This window comes from Loxodonta africana, chromosome 25 (genome assembly GCF_030014295.1).
Source record: "Loxodonta africana isolate mLoxAfr1 chromosome 25, mLoxAfr1.hap2, whole genome shotgun sequence".
In the NCBI taxonomy this organism is placed as follows: domain Eukaryota; kingdom Metazoa; phylum Chordata; class Mammalia; order Proboscidea; family Elephantidae; genus Loxodonta; species Loxodonta africana.
In genome coordinates, this window is record NC_087366.1 from 23,470,267 (window position 1) to 23,487,160 (window position 16,894).

Genomic DNA, 16,894 nt, shown 5'->3' on the forward strand with positions numbered 1-16,894 from the left:
GTGAAAGCCACTTTATTAATCACAGAAAGTAGACAGCAAACAACAGGAACAGTTTCATGGTGAGCCAGTCCCCCCTGGGTTCGGAAGGCTGTTCATGTGAGATGGAGACTATTTTACATATGCCCCACCTCACACTGTAGGAGAAGAACCCTCTCAAAGGAGACCTCACTCTTCCCAAAAACTGATGTTCACTCTTCCATCACTGGGCGGGTATGCTGAGACTCAGGGTTCAGCAGGTGCACTGAGGTTCAGGTGCTGTGTTCTCTCTTTCTCTCAGCAGTTCCTCTAGGTTGGCTCTGCCCCTGTTGCTGACTGGTCCAGCTCTCAACCAGCAGCCTCATGACAGCCCTGAGCTGGCCCCAGTTCTGGGCTGGCATCAGAACAGTTCTTGAAGCAGAACTGCTCTAAGGGCGATCCGTGCATGGCGAGCTCCAGACTCGAAGGGCATATCCCTGCATGGGGCCTCTTGCCACTGCCTACCCAGCTCTTCAGGCCTCTCACCACAGCCACTCTGCTCTGCAGGATGGAGCAGGTGACCCCCTCCATGGGGCACTATCTAAGCCCATTGGGCCTCTCATCATCATCTCTGGGTCTCTTGCTGCTCCCACTTGTACTGACACTGCAGGCCTGCTTGCCCTGTCTCTGAGCCTCGTGACTGCCCAGACTTCTTGTTGCTGCTTCCCAAGCCTGCCTGTGGTCTCTGCTGCTTCCAGTGCTGTCACAACTCTAAGCATGTTACAGCTCTTGGTCCACTCCTCTCCAAATGCTCTGCTACTTCTTTCTCCACTGGGTACCAGCTTCTGCTTCTCCTGGACTCTGCTGCTGTTTTTCCAGGTCACTGCTGACTGCTTTGCCTTCTACCAGGGTTTCTGTTGCTTCCGGTGCCAGTCCCTTCTCTGTTTCTTCATGAATTTCCAATCTCTTATCCCCTGAGCTGATGTCTCCACCCTGGGACAAGGATTAAGTGGGGAGGGTTTCCTTCAGCACAGAGATTCTGTGCCCCCAAGGGATGCTCTAACGCCTCCTGAGAGCCAAATGTTCACGTTCTCCAACCCGGGAAGCTCCGACAAGCTTCCATCTTGCAAAGCCTTTATTGGCCTCACCACATGGCCTTCTGAGGCTTAGTCAATATTGCACCACAGGTGATACCTTTTAGTTGGGTTGGCCCGGCCCCAAGAAGACATAACAATTATGAACACATATGCATATAATGGCACAGCCAAAAAAAAAAAAAAAGAGCAAATATTGACTGAACTGCAGGAATAGACAATTTAACAACAAGACAATTCAATATCCCACTTTCAATAATAAATAGAATAAGTAGGCAGAAAATCAAGAAGAAATTAAAAGACTTGAACAACACTATTAACCAACTAGACATAATAGATATCTACCGAACATTCCACCCAACAACAGAAGAATATACATTCTTAAGTGCACTTGGAACATTTTCCAGGATAGCCCATATTACCCAAAACAAAGCCAAACCCATTGCCATTGAGTCAATTTTGACTCATAGCAACCCTATAGGACAGAGTAGAACTGTCCCATAGGGTTTCCAAAGCTGTAACCTTTACGGAAGCAGACTTTCACATCTTTCTCCCACAGAGAGAAAGATGGGTTTGAACCACTGACCTTTTGGTTAGCAGCCAAGCGCTTAACCACTGTGCCACCAGGGCTCCCTCAGAGCCCATACAGGAGGCCAGAAACAAGTCTCAGTAAATATAAAAGAATTGAAATTATACAGTGTATACTCTCTGACCACGAGGGAATGAAATGAGACATCAATATGAAAGAAAATTTGGATTTGGATAAATTACAAATAAAAGAAAATTAAACAACACACTTCTAAACAACCAATGCATGAAAGAAGGGAAATTAGAAAATACTTTGAGGTGAATTAAAATGAAAGCACAACCTACCAAAATCTATGGGATGCAGCTAAAACAGTGCTTAGAAATAAATTTTAGCTGTAAGCCCCTATATTAAAAAAGAAAGACCTGAAATCAATGACCTAATCTTCCAACTTACAAAAACAGAAAAGTAAAATCAGACTAAAACCAAAGAAAGCAGAAAGAAGGAAATAATAAAGATTATAGTGGAAATAAATGAAATAAACCCATACATCTACAGTCAACTGATTTTTTTTAAGTGTGTCAAATCCATTCAATGGGCAAAGAATAGCCTCTTCAATAAATGGTGCCAGGACACCTGGATATCCACATGCAAAAGAATAAACCTGGACCCATGCCTCACACCATATACAAAAACTAACTCAAAATGGATCAAAAACCTAAATGTTATAACAAAAATCATGAATTTCTTAAAAGAAAACATAGGAGTAATGCTTCAGGACATAATTTTTTTTTAATTTACTTATTTGCTTACAGTGCTTTAAGCTAAAGTTTGTAAATCAAGTCAATCTCTCATACAAAAAGTTATACACACCTTGCTATGAACTCCTAGCTCTTCCCCCTCAATGAGATAGCACATTCCTCCCCTCCTCCCTGTATTCCCCATGTCCATTCATCCAACTCCTGTCCCCCTCTTCCTTCTCATCTCACCTCCAAACAGGAGTTCCCCACATAGTCCCATGTGTCTACTTGAGCCAAGAAGCTCACTCCTCACCAGTATCATTATCTATCTTATAGTCCAGTCTAATCCCTGTCTTGAAGAGTTGACTTCGGGAATGGTTCCAGTCTTGGGCTAACAAAGGCCCAGGGACCATGACCTCCAGGGTCCCTCTAGTCTCAGTCAGACCACAATGATTGGTGGTAGCTGGGCACGACCTACTTCTTCAGTCTCAGGCTGATGTAGTCTCTGGTTTATGTGGCCCTTTCAGTCTCTTGGGATCATCTTTACCACATGTCTTTGGTGTTCTTCATTCTCCTTTGCTCCAGGTGGGTTGAGACCAACTGATGCATCTCAGATGGCCACTTGTTAGTGTTTAAGACCCCAGATGCCTCTCACCAAAGTGGGATGCAGAACATTTTCTTAATACCTTTTTTTATGCCAACTGACCTAGATGTCCCTGAAACTATGGCCCCCAAACCCCTGTCCCTGCTACTGTGGCCTTTGATGTGTTCTCAGGACATAATTATAACAACAGATACTTAGACATGACAAGAAAAGTTCAAGCAACAAAAGATGAAATAGATAAATGGAACCTTAACAAAATTAAAACTTTTGTTCACCAAAGGACTTTATCAACAAAGTGAAGAGATAACCTATAGACTGGGAGAAAATATCTGGAAACCGATTTTATCTAATGAATATTTAATGTCCAAATATGTTTTTTAAAAACTCCTACAACTTAACAAAAGAAACATAAACAACCCAAACAAAAAATGGGCAAAGGACTCGAACAGACATGTCACCAAATAAGAAATACAAATGGCCAATAAACCTATGAAAAAAATGTTCAACATCATTAGCAATTAGGGAGATGCAAATCAAAACTAAAATGAAGTAACACTTCACACCTACTAAAATGGCTATGATTAAAAAACAACAACAACAGGTGTTTGTGAGGATGCAGAGAAACTAGAACCTTCATGCATTGCTGATGGGATTGCAAAATGGCACAAACACTGTAAAAGACAGTTTTGTAGGTCCTCAAAAAGCTAAATGTATAATTACCATATGATCCAGCAATTCTACTCCTAAGTATAGACTCCAAAGAATTAAAAGCAGGAATGCAAACAGATACTTGTACATCAATGTTCACTGCTGCACTATTCACAAAAGCCAAAAGGTGGAAACAGCCTAAATGTCCATCAGCAGATAAACAGATACATAAAATGTGGTACGTACATACAATGGAATATTACTAAGCCATAAAGAGAAATGAAGTTCTGCTATGCTACAACGTGGATAAACCTTGAAAACATTATGCTGAGTTAAACAAGTCAGTCAAAAAGGGACAAATATTGTATGACTCCACTTATGCAAAATATCTAGAACAGGCAAGTGTATAGAGACCAAAGTTTATTAGTGGTTAGAAGGGAGAAGAAAAGGGGGACTCACTGCTTAGGGGACACTAAGTTTCTGTTAAGGCTGATGGGAAAAATTTAGAGACAGACAATTAATGGTAATGGTTGAACAACACAATAAACATAACTAATGCCACTGAATTGTACATGTGAAGAATGTTGAAAAAGCAAACAATTTGTTACATATACATTTTCCACAATTGAATAAAAAAAAACAAGGAATATGTTAATTAATGGAAAAAAGAAAACATAGGCATAAATCTATGGACCTTGAATTAGGCAACTGTTGCTGTTAGGTGCTGCCCAGTCGGTTCCAATTCATAGCAACCCTATATACAACAGAAAGAAGCACTGCCCAACCCCGCACCATCCTCACAATTGTTATGCTTGAGCCCATTGTTGCTGCCACTGTGTCAATCCATCTCCTTGAGGGTCTTCCTCTTTTTCGTTCACCCTCTACTTTACCAAGCATGATGTCCTTCTCCAGGGACTGATCCCTCTTGATACCATGTTCAAAGTATGTGAGATGTAGTCTCTCCATCCTTGCTTCTAAGTAGCATTCTGGCTGTATTTATCCCAAGACGGATTTGTTTGTTCTTTTGGCAGTCCATGGTATGTTAGATATTCTTCATCAACACCATGATTCAAAGGTATCAATTCTTCTTTGGTCTTCCTTACTCATTGTTCAGCTTTCAAATGCATGTGAGGCGACTGAAAACACCATGGCTTGGGTCAGGTGCACCTTAGTTTTCAAGGTGATATCTTTGCTTTTTAACATTTTAGAAAGGTCTTGCAGCAGATTTGCAGTATAACCCCAAAAGAACAAGTGACAAAAGAAAAAAAAAGATTAACAGGATTTCATCAAAATTAAAAAATTCTGTGCTCTAGAAGGGTGTGATGTCATCAAAATTAAAAACTTTTCAAGAATGTGAAAAGACATTGTCTTAAGCTGGGTTCTCTAGAGAAACAAAATCAGTACAGCATATAAATATATAGAGAGAGAAATTTATAAAAAGGAAATGGCTCACATGGTTGTAGAGGCTGGAAGGTCCCATATCTGTGGGTCAGGATAGAGGCTTCTCCTGATTCACATAGCCACAGGGGCTGGCAGGTCAAACAGCAGTGCTCTGGCTTATAGGCTGCAAAGACCAACAAATCTTAAGATCGGTAGGCAAGACGGCCGGCAAGATGGCAAGTAAACTGCTAGCTTAAGTCCCAAGAACCGGTGGTCAGACAAACCGAAGGTCAGCCAGCTGCAGGATTCAGTGGCAGCAAAAGCCGGCGAGCCTTGCCAGGAAGTCTCCTTATATTCAGTGCAGACCACATCCCCAAGGAAACTCCGTTTCAGCTGATTGGCTACTCATAGCAGGTCCTGTGATGGAGGTGATCACATTATATGAAATCTCATCATGGAAGTGATCATATCATCATTCGACTGCCAAACTATATCATAACTGCCAAACTACTGAAAGCCTTGACCCAGCCAAGTTGACACACAACTTTAACAATCACAGACATCCAGAGAATCAGAGAAAATATTTGCAATCATGTATCTAGTAAGGGACTAGCATCCAAAATATTTAAGGAACTCTTACAACTCAGTAATAATATGACAAATAACCCAATTATAAAATGGGTGAAGGATTTGAACAAATATATCTCCAAAGAAAATATACACATGACCAGCAAGTACATGACAAAATGCTCAATATCATTAGTCAGTAGAAAAATACAATTCAAAACAATGACATACACTTTAAACCCACTTTTGTTGTTGTTAGTTGCCATCAAGTCAGCTCCAACTCATGGCGATTCCCATGTATAACAGAACAAACATTGTCCAGTCCTGTACTATCTTCATGGTCATTAATATGTTTGAGTCCACTGCTGTGACTATTGTGTTAATCCATCTCATTGAGGGTTTTCCTCATTTCTGTTGGCCTTTACTTTACCAATCATGGTGTCCTTTTCTAGCAATTGGTCTTTTCCTGATGACATGTTCAAAGTAAGTGAGCTGAAGTATTGCCATCCTTGCTTCTAAGAAGCATCCTGGTTGTATCTTTTCTAAGACTGATTTGTTCATTCTTCTGGCAGTCCACAGTATATTCAATATTCTTCACCAACACCACCATTCTAACACATCAATTCTTTTTCTAATGCATCAATTCTTTTTCTGTATTCCTTTTTTTCCAGCTTCAGCATGCATATGAGGCTGCTGAAAAACTCTATCACCCATCTCTCAGTTTGTCATTATGTGGTGGCTTTTGTGTTGCTATGAGGCTGGAAGTTATGCCCTCATTGGTATTCCACATACAGCAGGGTCTCCCATGGTAGACAGGTTTTAGCAGAGCTTCCAGACTAAGACTAGGAATAAAGGCTGGGCAATCTACTTCTGAAAATTATCCAATGAAAACCCTATGTATAACAACAAAATATTGCCCGATAGAATGTTGGAGGGTAAGCACTTCAGGTTAGAAGACACTTAAAACACACACTGGCTGCAACGATGGGCTCAAATATACCTACTATTGTAAGGATGGCATGGGACTTGGCAACAATACATTCTGTTATGCGTGGGGTGACTATGAGTAGGGGTTTACTTGAAGGCACCTAACAACAACAACAATTGGGGAAGAGCTGCCTTTTCAAAGTAGAGTCAGCCTTAATGATGCAGGTGAAGTAAAGCCTTCAGGACCTTCATTTACTGCTGTGGCATGACTCAAAATGAGAAGTAACAGCTGAAACATCTATTGGTAACTGGAACATGGAATGTATGAAGTATCAATCAAGGAACATTGAGAGTCATCAAAAATGAAACAGAACACTTGAAGGTCCATATCCTAGGCATTGTTGTTGTTGTCGTTAGGTGCCTTCAAGTGGGCTCCGATTCATAGTGACCCCATGTATAATAAAACAAAACATTTCCTGGTCCTGTGCCATCCACACAATAGTAGGTATGTTTGAGCCCATTGTTGCAGCCAATGTGTATTTTGAGTGCCTTCCAACCTGAGGGCATCATCTTCCAGCACTGTATCAGACAACGTTCTACTGTCATTCATAAGGTTTTCACTGCCTAACTTTTTTGGAAGTAGATCATCAGTTCCTTCTTTCTAGTCTGTCTTAGTCTGGAAGCTCCACTGAATCCTATCCTCCATGGGTGACCCTGCTGGCGTATGAAATACCAGTGGCATACCTTACCGTATCACCACAACATGCAAGCCACCACAGTACAACAAAATGAAAGACAGGTGGTGGTCCTGGAGCTGAAACTGAATTGGTATTGGTCATTCTGAATCTGACAATTGTATGGTCTATTATTCTGGGAACAACAAATTGAAAAGGAATGGTGTTGCATTCATTATTTAAAAAAGAACTTTTCAAGAGTACAACATAGTCAGTGATAGGTTAATATCCATACACCTACAAGGAAGATCAGTTAATATGGCTATTACTCAAATATTACCCACAATCACGAATGCCAAAAATGAAGGAACTGAAGATTTTTATGACTTGCTGCAGTCTGAAATTGACTGAATGTGCAATCAAGATGCATTGATAATTACTGGTGATTGGAATGTAGACACTGGAAACAAAGAAGAAAAATAAGTAGTTGGAAAATCACACTCATTAGGATGGCCATAATCAAAAAGATGGAAACTAACAAGTGTTGGCAAGGATGTAGAAATATTAGAACCCTCATACATTCCTCCTGGAATGTAAACTGGTACAGTTACTTCGGAAAACAGTTTGGCAGTTCCTCAAATGATTAAACATAGAGTTACCATATGACCCAGCAATTCACTTCTATCTATATATCCAAGAGAAATGAAAGCATAAATACAAACAAAAATTTGAACATGAATGATGAATGTTCATAGCATCATTATTTATAATAGCCAAATGCTCATCAACTGATGAATGGATAAACAAGAATGCGGTACATCCGTACAATACAACATCACTTGGCCATATAAAGGAATGAAGTACTGACACATGCTACACCATAGATCAACCTCGAAAACATTATGCTAAGTGAAAGAAGCCAGAAAAAAAACTTACAAAAAGGAAAAAAAAATACTATCTGCATGGGAATGGGAAGCAGTCTAAGAGCAGAATTTCCATCAGCATGGTTCTGCCTTCATGGTTCTGTCAGAAGCTTACTTTCACACTAGAGATCTATACCTCATCAACTATCAGTTAAATGAGGTGGCAGAATAAAGATATTTTTAGACATGCCAGGACTGAGAAACTTTGCGCTTCCACAGCTTTCATCAGAGATTACTTGATGATGTACTCTAGCAAAGTGAGGAAATAAAACATGCTAAAGAAAAGATACAGAAACCAGAACAATAAATAAAAACACAGGTATAATGTAAAGTCCTAGGATAGCACTGTGTTTAGCAGGACTACAAAGTCAGAATAACTTAAGGAAATAATAAAAAATAGACAATACAAGGGGGGGATTAAAAACTACAAGAAAAAGAAAAAAACTGTTTAAAAAAGAAAGAAAATGTAATAATACTATTTAGCCATGCAGATAGCAAAATTTACATCGCCAAATTATACAATCACTATTTTCAATATTTAGAATCAATCCATACAAAAAGCATGGGTATCTTAATTATAGATACAGAATAAAATACAAACACCATCAACTTTCATAATATAAACAAAATATTCAAATGAGAAAAGTTAGAAGGTAGAAGAACATAAAATACGCAGAAAGGTTTCCACACATTGCTGTCAAGTCGATTCCTACTCATAGAAACTCTATAGGACAGAGTAAAACTACCCCATAGGGTTTCCAAGCCTGTATTCTTTACAGAAGGAGACTGCCACATCTTTCTCCCATGGAGCTGCTGGTGGGTTAGCAGCCAAGCAGACCTTTCCGCTAGCAGCCAAGTTCTTAACCACCACACCACTAGGACTCCTTAGAGAGAAGGTTAGGGATACTAATATCCTGATCTTACAAACTAGGGAGTCCAGAGATATTAACCATGGATAATGGAGCAAATATAAAGGAAGGAAGGCAACTTCTGGCATAACAGTATGAGGAGCTCCACTGACCTCAATGAAACTGGTGAAAACTGAAAAAAAACAATAAAGCCTCTGGAAATGGTCCTAAGGGCGAACGGTAAACGAAGAATTTTTTTTTTTTAAATCTATGAACATTTGGTAAGAAAGCTGTAGTATTTGAATGAAGACCACTCTCTCCCTCCTCCCTCCCAGCTCCATTCCCAACTACTGCAGCCAAGGACACAGGGCTCCCTCTCCTTCCGCCTCCCCAGTAACAGTGTTTTCTTCTGGGAAGGGGCAGAAATCAGTGTTTCTCATCCTGCCCCAGCTACCTGTTGCTGAGGCTAAGTCTTGGAAGAGTCCAGGTAAGAGGTGGAGGCTCTTTTCTTCTACCTAGCCGCTACTCGAGGAACATAGTCTATCTTGAGCATGGCACACTGAGAATACTGGGGATCTGATTGTCCTTCCCCTGGCTCATGAGGCAGTAGTCCATGCCAGGAGAGGCAAGCCAAGAGGAACTCAGGCTGCTGCTCCCACCAAGCACTCAGCTCCTAGAGCGAGGGTGTCACTCAAAGAGAAGTTTGGTATTGTCTTCATTCCGCCTCCAGAGCCCTGGTTCAGATATTTAGCCTGGGGGCAGAAAGCAGGCCATAACACAGATAGCTTTAATCCCTTCAGAAAGGAATTTACTTCATTTGCAACAGAGCATGGAGAAGTTGAAACTTAAGGATGCTCTCAAGAATCATGGGGGTTGTAGTGAAAGGCAATTGGGAAATTTGTAATCTAATGAAGACAAAGCCTGGAGCTTAGGCCAGCTAGTTTGCCGGAGAGAATGGAGAAATAAGACAGCTGGGGGAAGCCCTCCTGGTATCAGAAGAAATATCAAACGCTGACCTCAAGCTATTTCATCAAAGGAGCCGCAATTTGGCTAGATTAATTGGTAGAGGAATTTATGTGCCAGGGCATTGTTGGAAACAATACAGCAGTCTGCCAATAATTAGTAGATTCAACAGCTGGTGTGGTCAAGGAAAGGAACCCTGGTGGCAAAGTGTATAGGCACTTGGTTGGCAGTTCAAACCACCAGCTGCTCCATGGGGAAAAGATGTGGCAGCCTGCTTCTGTAAAGATTTACAGCCTTGGAAACCCTATGAGGCAGTTCTACTCTGTGCTGTAGGGTCATTATGAGTCAGAGTTGATTTGATGGCAGAGGGTTTGGTGGGTGGTCAGGGAAAGAGTGTTAGAGAGGCCTGCTAAAACCATTATCATCCCAGGGTAACTGTGGGTGCAACCAAAGCTGCACCTCCTGGGGGAGCAACACCAAAGGTTTAACACTGTGGAGGGAAAAAGACTTCACTAAAATAATCCAGCCAATCACTAAACAAACAAACCAAACCCGTTGCCGTCAAGTTGATTCCAACTCACTGCAACCCTATAGGACAGAGTAGAACTGCCCCATATGGTTTCCAAAGAGTGGCTGGTGGATTTCAACTGCCAACCTTTTGGTTTGCAGTCGAATGCTTAGCCACTGTGTCACCAGGGCTCCTAAATAAGAACCCCTAAGGGAGGGGAACAGAGGGACCAGTACCCAGAGTTGCTACAGTACATATATATTCTATTGTTTTAAGCCACCAGTTTGTGGTATTTTGCTACAACAGCCCTAAGAAATCAATACAGCAAGGAGCTCCTTTTGTTTATTCTACATTATTTTAATTTTAAATATCAACTACATTGAAGATAATTACTCTTGAAATGCTTATAATATCAAGCAATCTAATTATCAGTGTGGCTTGCTTACCATTATCACCATTTATTCTTACTTCATATTCTTTGTAGAGTTTTCCTATGGTTTTGTTAATTTCCTCCATGTAGAGTTGCTCTGATGGCATATTCCCCTCCATATCTTTATGGCGACTAAATATCCCAAGCCCAATATCTGCCCAATTTTCCTGTAAATGTTTAATAATCTTGAGAGAATCATACTTTGAAACTAGAATATCCCCAGTATACTTTTCTTTATCATCATTCAGCATCTAGAAAATGAAAGGGAGGGAGAAGTAACACATTATTCACTAATGATTTTATCAAAGTCTACCCAGGTCCTTATTTCCCAGGGGCTCCAATTATTTTGGAGTTGTATGTCCTATTATTTGTTCATGCCATTTCTCATCCAAAGAAATGATATGTAATATACATTTTATTTTTGAAATTAAAATGAATTTAATTTTGATACTGTATGTGATAACCAGGAAACCCTGGTGGCGTCGTGGTTAAGGGCTATGGCTGCTAACCAAAAGGTCGGTAGTTCAAATCCGCCAGGTGCTCCTTGGAAACTCTATGGGGCAGTTCTACTCTGTCCCATAGGGTCGCTATGAGTCGGGATTGACTCAACGGCAGTGGGTTTTTTTGGTTTTATGTGATAACCCATAGTTTACCAGGATAAAAACCATTACACTAAATCCTATATGGATAAAAAATTATTGACAGACAGCTAAGTCCTAGAGACCTGAGCACATTTAATTAATACCTGCTTTTTTTTTTTTTTTTAGTAAGAACATGTTATGTATATGTATCTGTTTACACGATCCCCACTACACTGGAAAAGTTCCCAAAAAGTACAGGTTGTGCTTTATTCTTCTGTTTAAACCCCAGTCCAAGTCCTATAAATGACATACCAATAAAGTTTTTGGAAAAAATAAAGTACAATTTACAGATAAACTTTGCCATCATTTGTGACTCAGAAAATGGAAACAAATCACCCACCCTTCAATAAGAGTAATCACTAGAGGGAGGCAGTGTAGCTCAGCAATTAAGAGTAAAGATTTTTGAGTTGGAGAGACTTGGACTCAAATTCTGACTCTACCACCTACCATTTATAGATAACTTACACAAGTTATTTAATATTTCTAAGTTTCAATTTTCTCATCAGAGACGAGAATTATAAAACCTGCATCATATGGCTGCCATGAAGGTTAAGTAAAATAATGTATGGAAAGTACTTTTAGTTCCTGACAATGAGTAGGTGCTTAACAAATGAGAATTAGTATTCTTCCTAATAATGAGGAAATATGAGTTTTTTTTTCAATTTTATCTATGCAATGTCAAAATTGCCAGATAAACAGTAAAAAAAAGTCAGTAAATGAGATATTTTGTAGGAGAACAAACATCTTCTATTCTGAGAATGTTTTACTCTAGTCATTTCAAGAGAAAAGAAAATGCCTTCTTGGGATCTGGATGAGGTTTCATCAGACCATGAGCTTGATGTTAACTATGGAGATATTTCAATGTCTTATATATTTTCCTTTGTCAGACTCCTATGTCATGATAGCAATTTGAAAAATGAGATCTATCTTAAAAGCTCAAACCCTTTTAAACAGATGTTATCAATTTTAAAAGTCCAATTTGTCCTTAACACAAAAGCTAGGTACAGGTGAGGCACAGATATTACTTACGTCTGACAACTGGGTGAAAGAATTACAGCTACCCTCACTGCCACCCAAGTATCTTTTCCCAAATTTTTTCTAGCAGCCTAACTTTACTTGACCCTAAAATCTGAAATGGAACTGAAAATACTTAAGTGTATTTTAAAAAGTCCTATGGCCTTCTTGTTTTCCTTTCTTTCATAAAACTTAATATGACATTTTTAAAGGATGAGATATGACTCAGTTGTAGGTTTTTGTTATTAGTTATCAAGCTGGTCCCAATTTATGGCGACCTGATGTATAATGTCCTGCACAACCTTGATGACCATTGGTATGCCTGAGTCCATTGTAGTGACTATTGAGCCCATCTATCCCAGTATTTTGATTACTGAGTTATTTGTTAGCAAGTCTTACCTTTACCCATAGCTTAAAGTCTGGATGAATTGGATCCAATATATCTCCCTGAATAAAAGGAGGCTTGCCTTTTCCACTGGAAGAAAAGAAAAAGAAATGGGTCTAGAACAAATATAAACAAAGAAAATTATGAATTTATACAATATATAACAATATTATGTCCACCCCTCCTTTATGATTTTCAAGGGCATTCCTCATGGGCATTCATCCTTAAATTTACAAATATAAATAAAAACTTAGACCTTAATTGGACCTGAGCAAAGAAGTTACAGAGCCATGGGCCATGGCAGTCTTAAAAGGGTGATCTCTGAGCATTTGGTGTCCAAAACTAGATCATCATAAGAATAATTCCTGTTGAATGCACCTGCCAAAACTGTATACAAATAGAAAGGGAGCCTAAGGAGTAATTGGGACTCAAGACTTAGGTCAGTAGCTCCAGTTTCTGGTAAGAGTTTAATTTCTCTGAAGTCTCACAAGGAAAGAAATATTGCTAGAGAAGTTTCTGAAGAGAAAAAGGGAAGAGGACCGCTGCCACCTGTGCTCCCCTCCCAGCTAAGAGTCAACACACATGGGCACATGACAGCAGTAACCAACTTGGAGATGTACCAATTCAGTTTCCAGACCTTCCAGATCTATTCACTGGGGAACTTCTTAGAGGGCATGAAAGTCTGAAGCCACTGTTAGCAATTTAAAACAGAAATGGTACCTAAATATGTCTCCTCAACAGAAAAATCATCTTAAATTTTAAAGACACCTTAGAAATCATTGAATCCAGCCTTCATCTGAAGTATAGATTCCCACTAGCCTTTGCCATGATTTAGTCATCTAGCCTCAACTTAACTACTTTATAGGCATTCTCTTTTATGGTCAGATTTTCTCTAATTGTTACAGAGTATGACATTCAGTCAAAATCAGGTATCCTGTAACTGCCACCCACTTATTCTACTTTACTCCACATGCACTATGCTATCGAATTTGCAGATGGACTCAGACATTAAACTTTGCCAAGTGGACTTTATTTACAAAAAAAAAAGAGGAAAGAAAAAGAATTGGACTAGTTGGGCAGGAGGATCATGACAGGCTAGAGAAACAATTATCACTACAAACTGCAGACTTCTTCAAGGTCCTAGCAGGATTGTGGCCTCGTAAGGGCTGCCTCCCCAAAAATCAATCTTAGAGTAATTACAAGGTAAAAGAAAGACAGATGGAGACAGGAGGAGAGGAAGGAGAAAGAGAAAGAGAGAATTGGACTGAGTTATCAGGCATGACATAGTATAATTAAATAAAAAAAAAAGATTCTTGGAGACTCACACAGTATTTTTTAAGAACTTCTCCCATTTGATAAGGCCATTCTTAACAGTTTGTAGTGTCTCCCTTGTAGACTCTTCACTTTGTTCCACCTCCTGTTTAAATGTATTCATTAAGTTTCTCCACTTCTGTGTCAACTTCTGCAACAGTGCAAGGTCTGCAGTGTCCTAGATAAAATGCATGGAATCAAACAACTTATTCATTTATTCATGTAGCAAAATAATTGTTAATATGGACCAAAACAAACAAACAAAAAAAACCAAACCCAGTGCTGTCAAGTCGATTCCGACTCATAGCACTTATTAATATTGTAATATTGGACACATCCATAGGAAATAGATCAAAATAACAAAAACAGGATTTCCGTTTCAAAATATCAGTGATATTACCACACAGTTCCTTTCATGATGGATTTTCCATGGTACATAAAGCATTTGGAACAAGATTTTTTTTCTTTTGCAACAGGAAACCCATTTTCCTATAGGTCTTTCACGGGAGGCAGTGTGGTACAGTGGCAAGAACAGGAACTATGAAGTCACACAGACTCAGATGTGAAATCCTAGCCATTTACTGGCTGTGTAACCATGGGGGAAATATATTTAATCTATATGTGACTAATTTTTATTATCCATAAAATAAAGAACATAATACATATCTCACAAGACTGCTATAGGAGTTAAATAAAATGACTACAGCATATGGCTTGACTCATAATAGAAACACACCAAATGTCTGTTCTCTCCTTTTCTCCCTAGTGTGTTCACTGAATTTTCTTATAAAATTGCATAGAACGCATTGATAATGCAACTATTTCAATAAACACTGCTATTTTAAATAGAATGGTAACTATAATATTCGCAATGTTATTAAACTTAAATTGGTTTACAATAGAAAACGGACAAAAGGAAATAGTTTTTATTTTCTTTTCCTTAGACTTTTCATTCTACCTACAATAAAGCACAAATATAAAACTATACTTTAAAATCCATAAATTTTGCAAAGACCTAGGCTCAACATTCAACACCCACAGAGTCTCTTTTCCCATAACTTAGGTTAACCTAGATTTACCTTGGTTGACAGCAGTATGATGAAATGCTTAGTGTATTTATTCCAGCCTTTTTCATTGAGGTAAAGTCTTTTAGCCAATATGACTTTATTTCTTACAATTACCTATAAAAACATGCACTATAATCAGAAACCTAAAACATTAACAAACCATTTTAGTTTTTAAACCCAAACCAATTTCATTCACATATTAATTTTCATTGGATCATTAACTCAACCAATATTTCTTACTTAAATCAAGAACTAACTTGAGTCATAAATTCACGTTTTCTAAAACCAATAAGCTGAAACAAAATTGAAATATATAGCAGAGGTTCTCAAACAATTTGGTCTCAAGACCCCTTTTTACTCTTAAAAATTGAGGACCCCAGAGACCTTTTGTTCATATGGATTATACCTATCAATACTTACTGTATTGGAAATTAAAATAGAAATCATTTAAAATATGTACTTGTTAATTCATTTAAAAAAACATTAATAACATGTTAACATAAATAACATTTTAATGAAAAATAACTATATTTTTAAAAAAATCAGTGAAAAGTGTCCTTGTTTTACATTTTTATAAATCTCTTTAATGTCTGCCTTAATAGAGTATTCCTGCATTCTCATATTTGCTTCTGCATTCAATATGATGCAATATCCCGTGTCATGTAGCTTCTAGAAAACTCCACTGTACACTCAGAGAATGAGAGTGAAAAGGGCAAATAACATCTTAGTAGTATTAGAAAACTTGCGTCGAGGACCTTCTGAAAGGGTCTCATGGACCCTCCAGGAGTCCCTGGACCACACCTTGAGAACCACTGATAAATCAAATCAATTATATAGTAATTTAATGAAAACTATTCCAGACACTATGGATATAGCTGTGAACAAAAAAAATAAAGTCCTGATTTTCAGGCAACTAACAGTCTAACTCTCACTTTGGGTTGGAAGGGATGTTAGGGATGATGTAACATAAAACCACAACAATGCTAGGTACTCTTCTACAGAAATTTCTCCCAGGGGTCAGTCCTCTATTGCTTAAATACTTCTAGATTAGAGGGCTCGCTTATCTTCCTTTTTCTCCTACTGAACATGTCTACTTCCCAGATTTATTATATATTTACTGTCAGGATTGTCTCCTCTGAACATGCCAATGCCCCTTTTTAAATTCTGCATCAGGATGCAACACTGTGTCCTTGATGAAGTTTGACCATCCTAGAGAAAAATGAGACAATTATCTCCTTCTTTTATTCTCTCTACTGGAGCCCTAGTGGCATAGTGGTTAAGCATTTGGCTGCTAACCAAAATGTTGGCAGTTTGAATCCACCAGCCACTCCTTGGAAACCCTGTGGGCAGTTCTACTCTGTCCTCTAGGGTCGGGGTGGTTTAGAATCAACTTGACGGCAACGGGTTTAGTTTTGGCATTCTTTCTACTGCTATCCATGTAAGAGTCTAGCGTTGTTTTAAGAGCTACCTCATGCAGTTGGCTTATACCAGATTTGCAGCCATTTCAACATCACAGGTCCTTTTTCACACGGACTGCTCATAGCCTGGGTCTCTTACATCAGGTGATTGGCCTGAATTTGTCTGTTTTGCCTTGAAGACAGTACAGCGTGGTAATTGGGAGTTCATGTTCTAGAGCCATTCTTACTAGGTTCACTGTTTATTAGCTATGTGAACCTGGGCAAATTACCT

The 16,894-nt window shown here is 38.9% G+C and overlaps 1 protein-coding gene across 1 annotated transcript in view; it reads right to left on the reverse strand.

Moving 5' to 3' along the window:
• Window positions 1-16,894, reverse strand: part of AXDND1 (axonemal dynein light chain domain containing 1) — a 190,812-nt gene that overhangs the window by 86,844 nt on the left and 87,074 nt on the right. The window contains exons 12-15 of the mRNA XM_064276579.1: window positions 15,218-15,319; window positions 14,153-14,316; window positions 12,842-12,917; window positions 10,804-11,038 (exon numbers count right to left, since the gene is read on the reverse strand). Of these exons, the coding sequence (XP_064132649.1) occupies window positions 10,804-11,038; window positions 12,842-12,917; window positions 14,153-14,316; window positions 15,218-15,319 (577 nt within the window). The remainder of the gene's footprint in view (window positions 1-10,803; window positions 11,039-12,841; window positions 12,918-14,152; window positions 14,317-15,217; window positions 15,320-16,894) is intronic.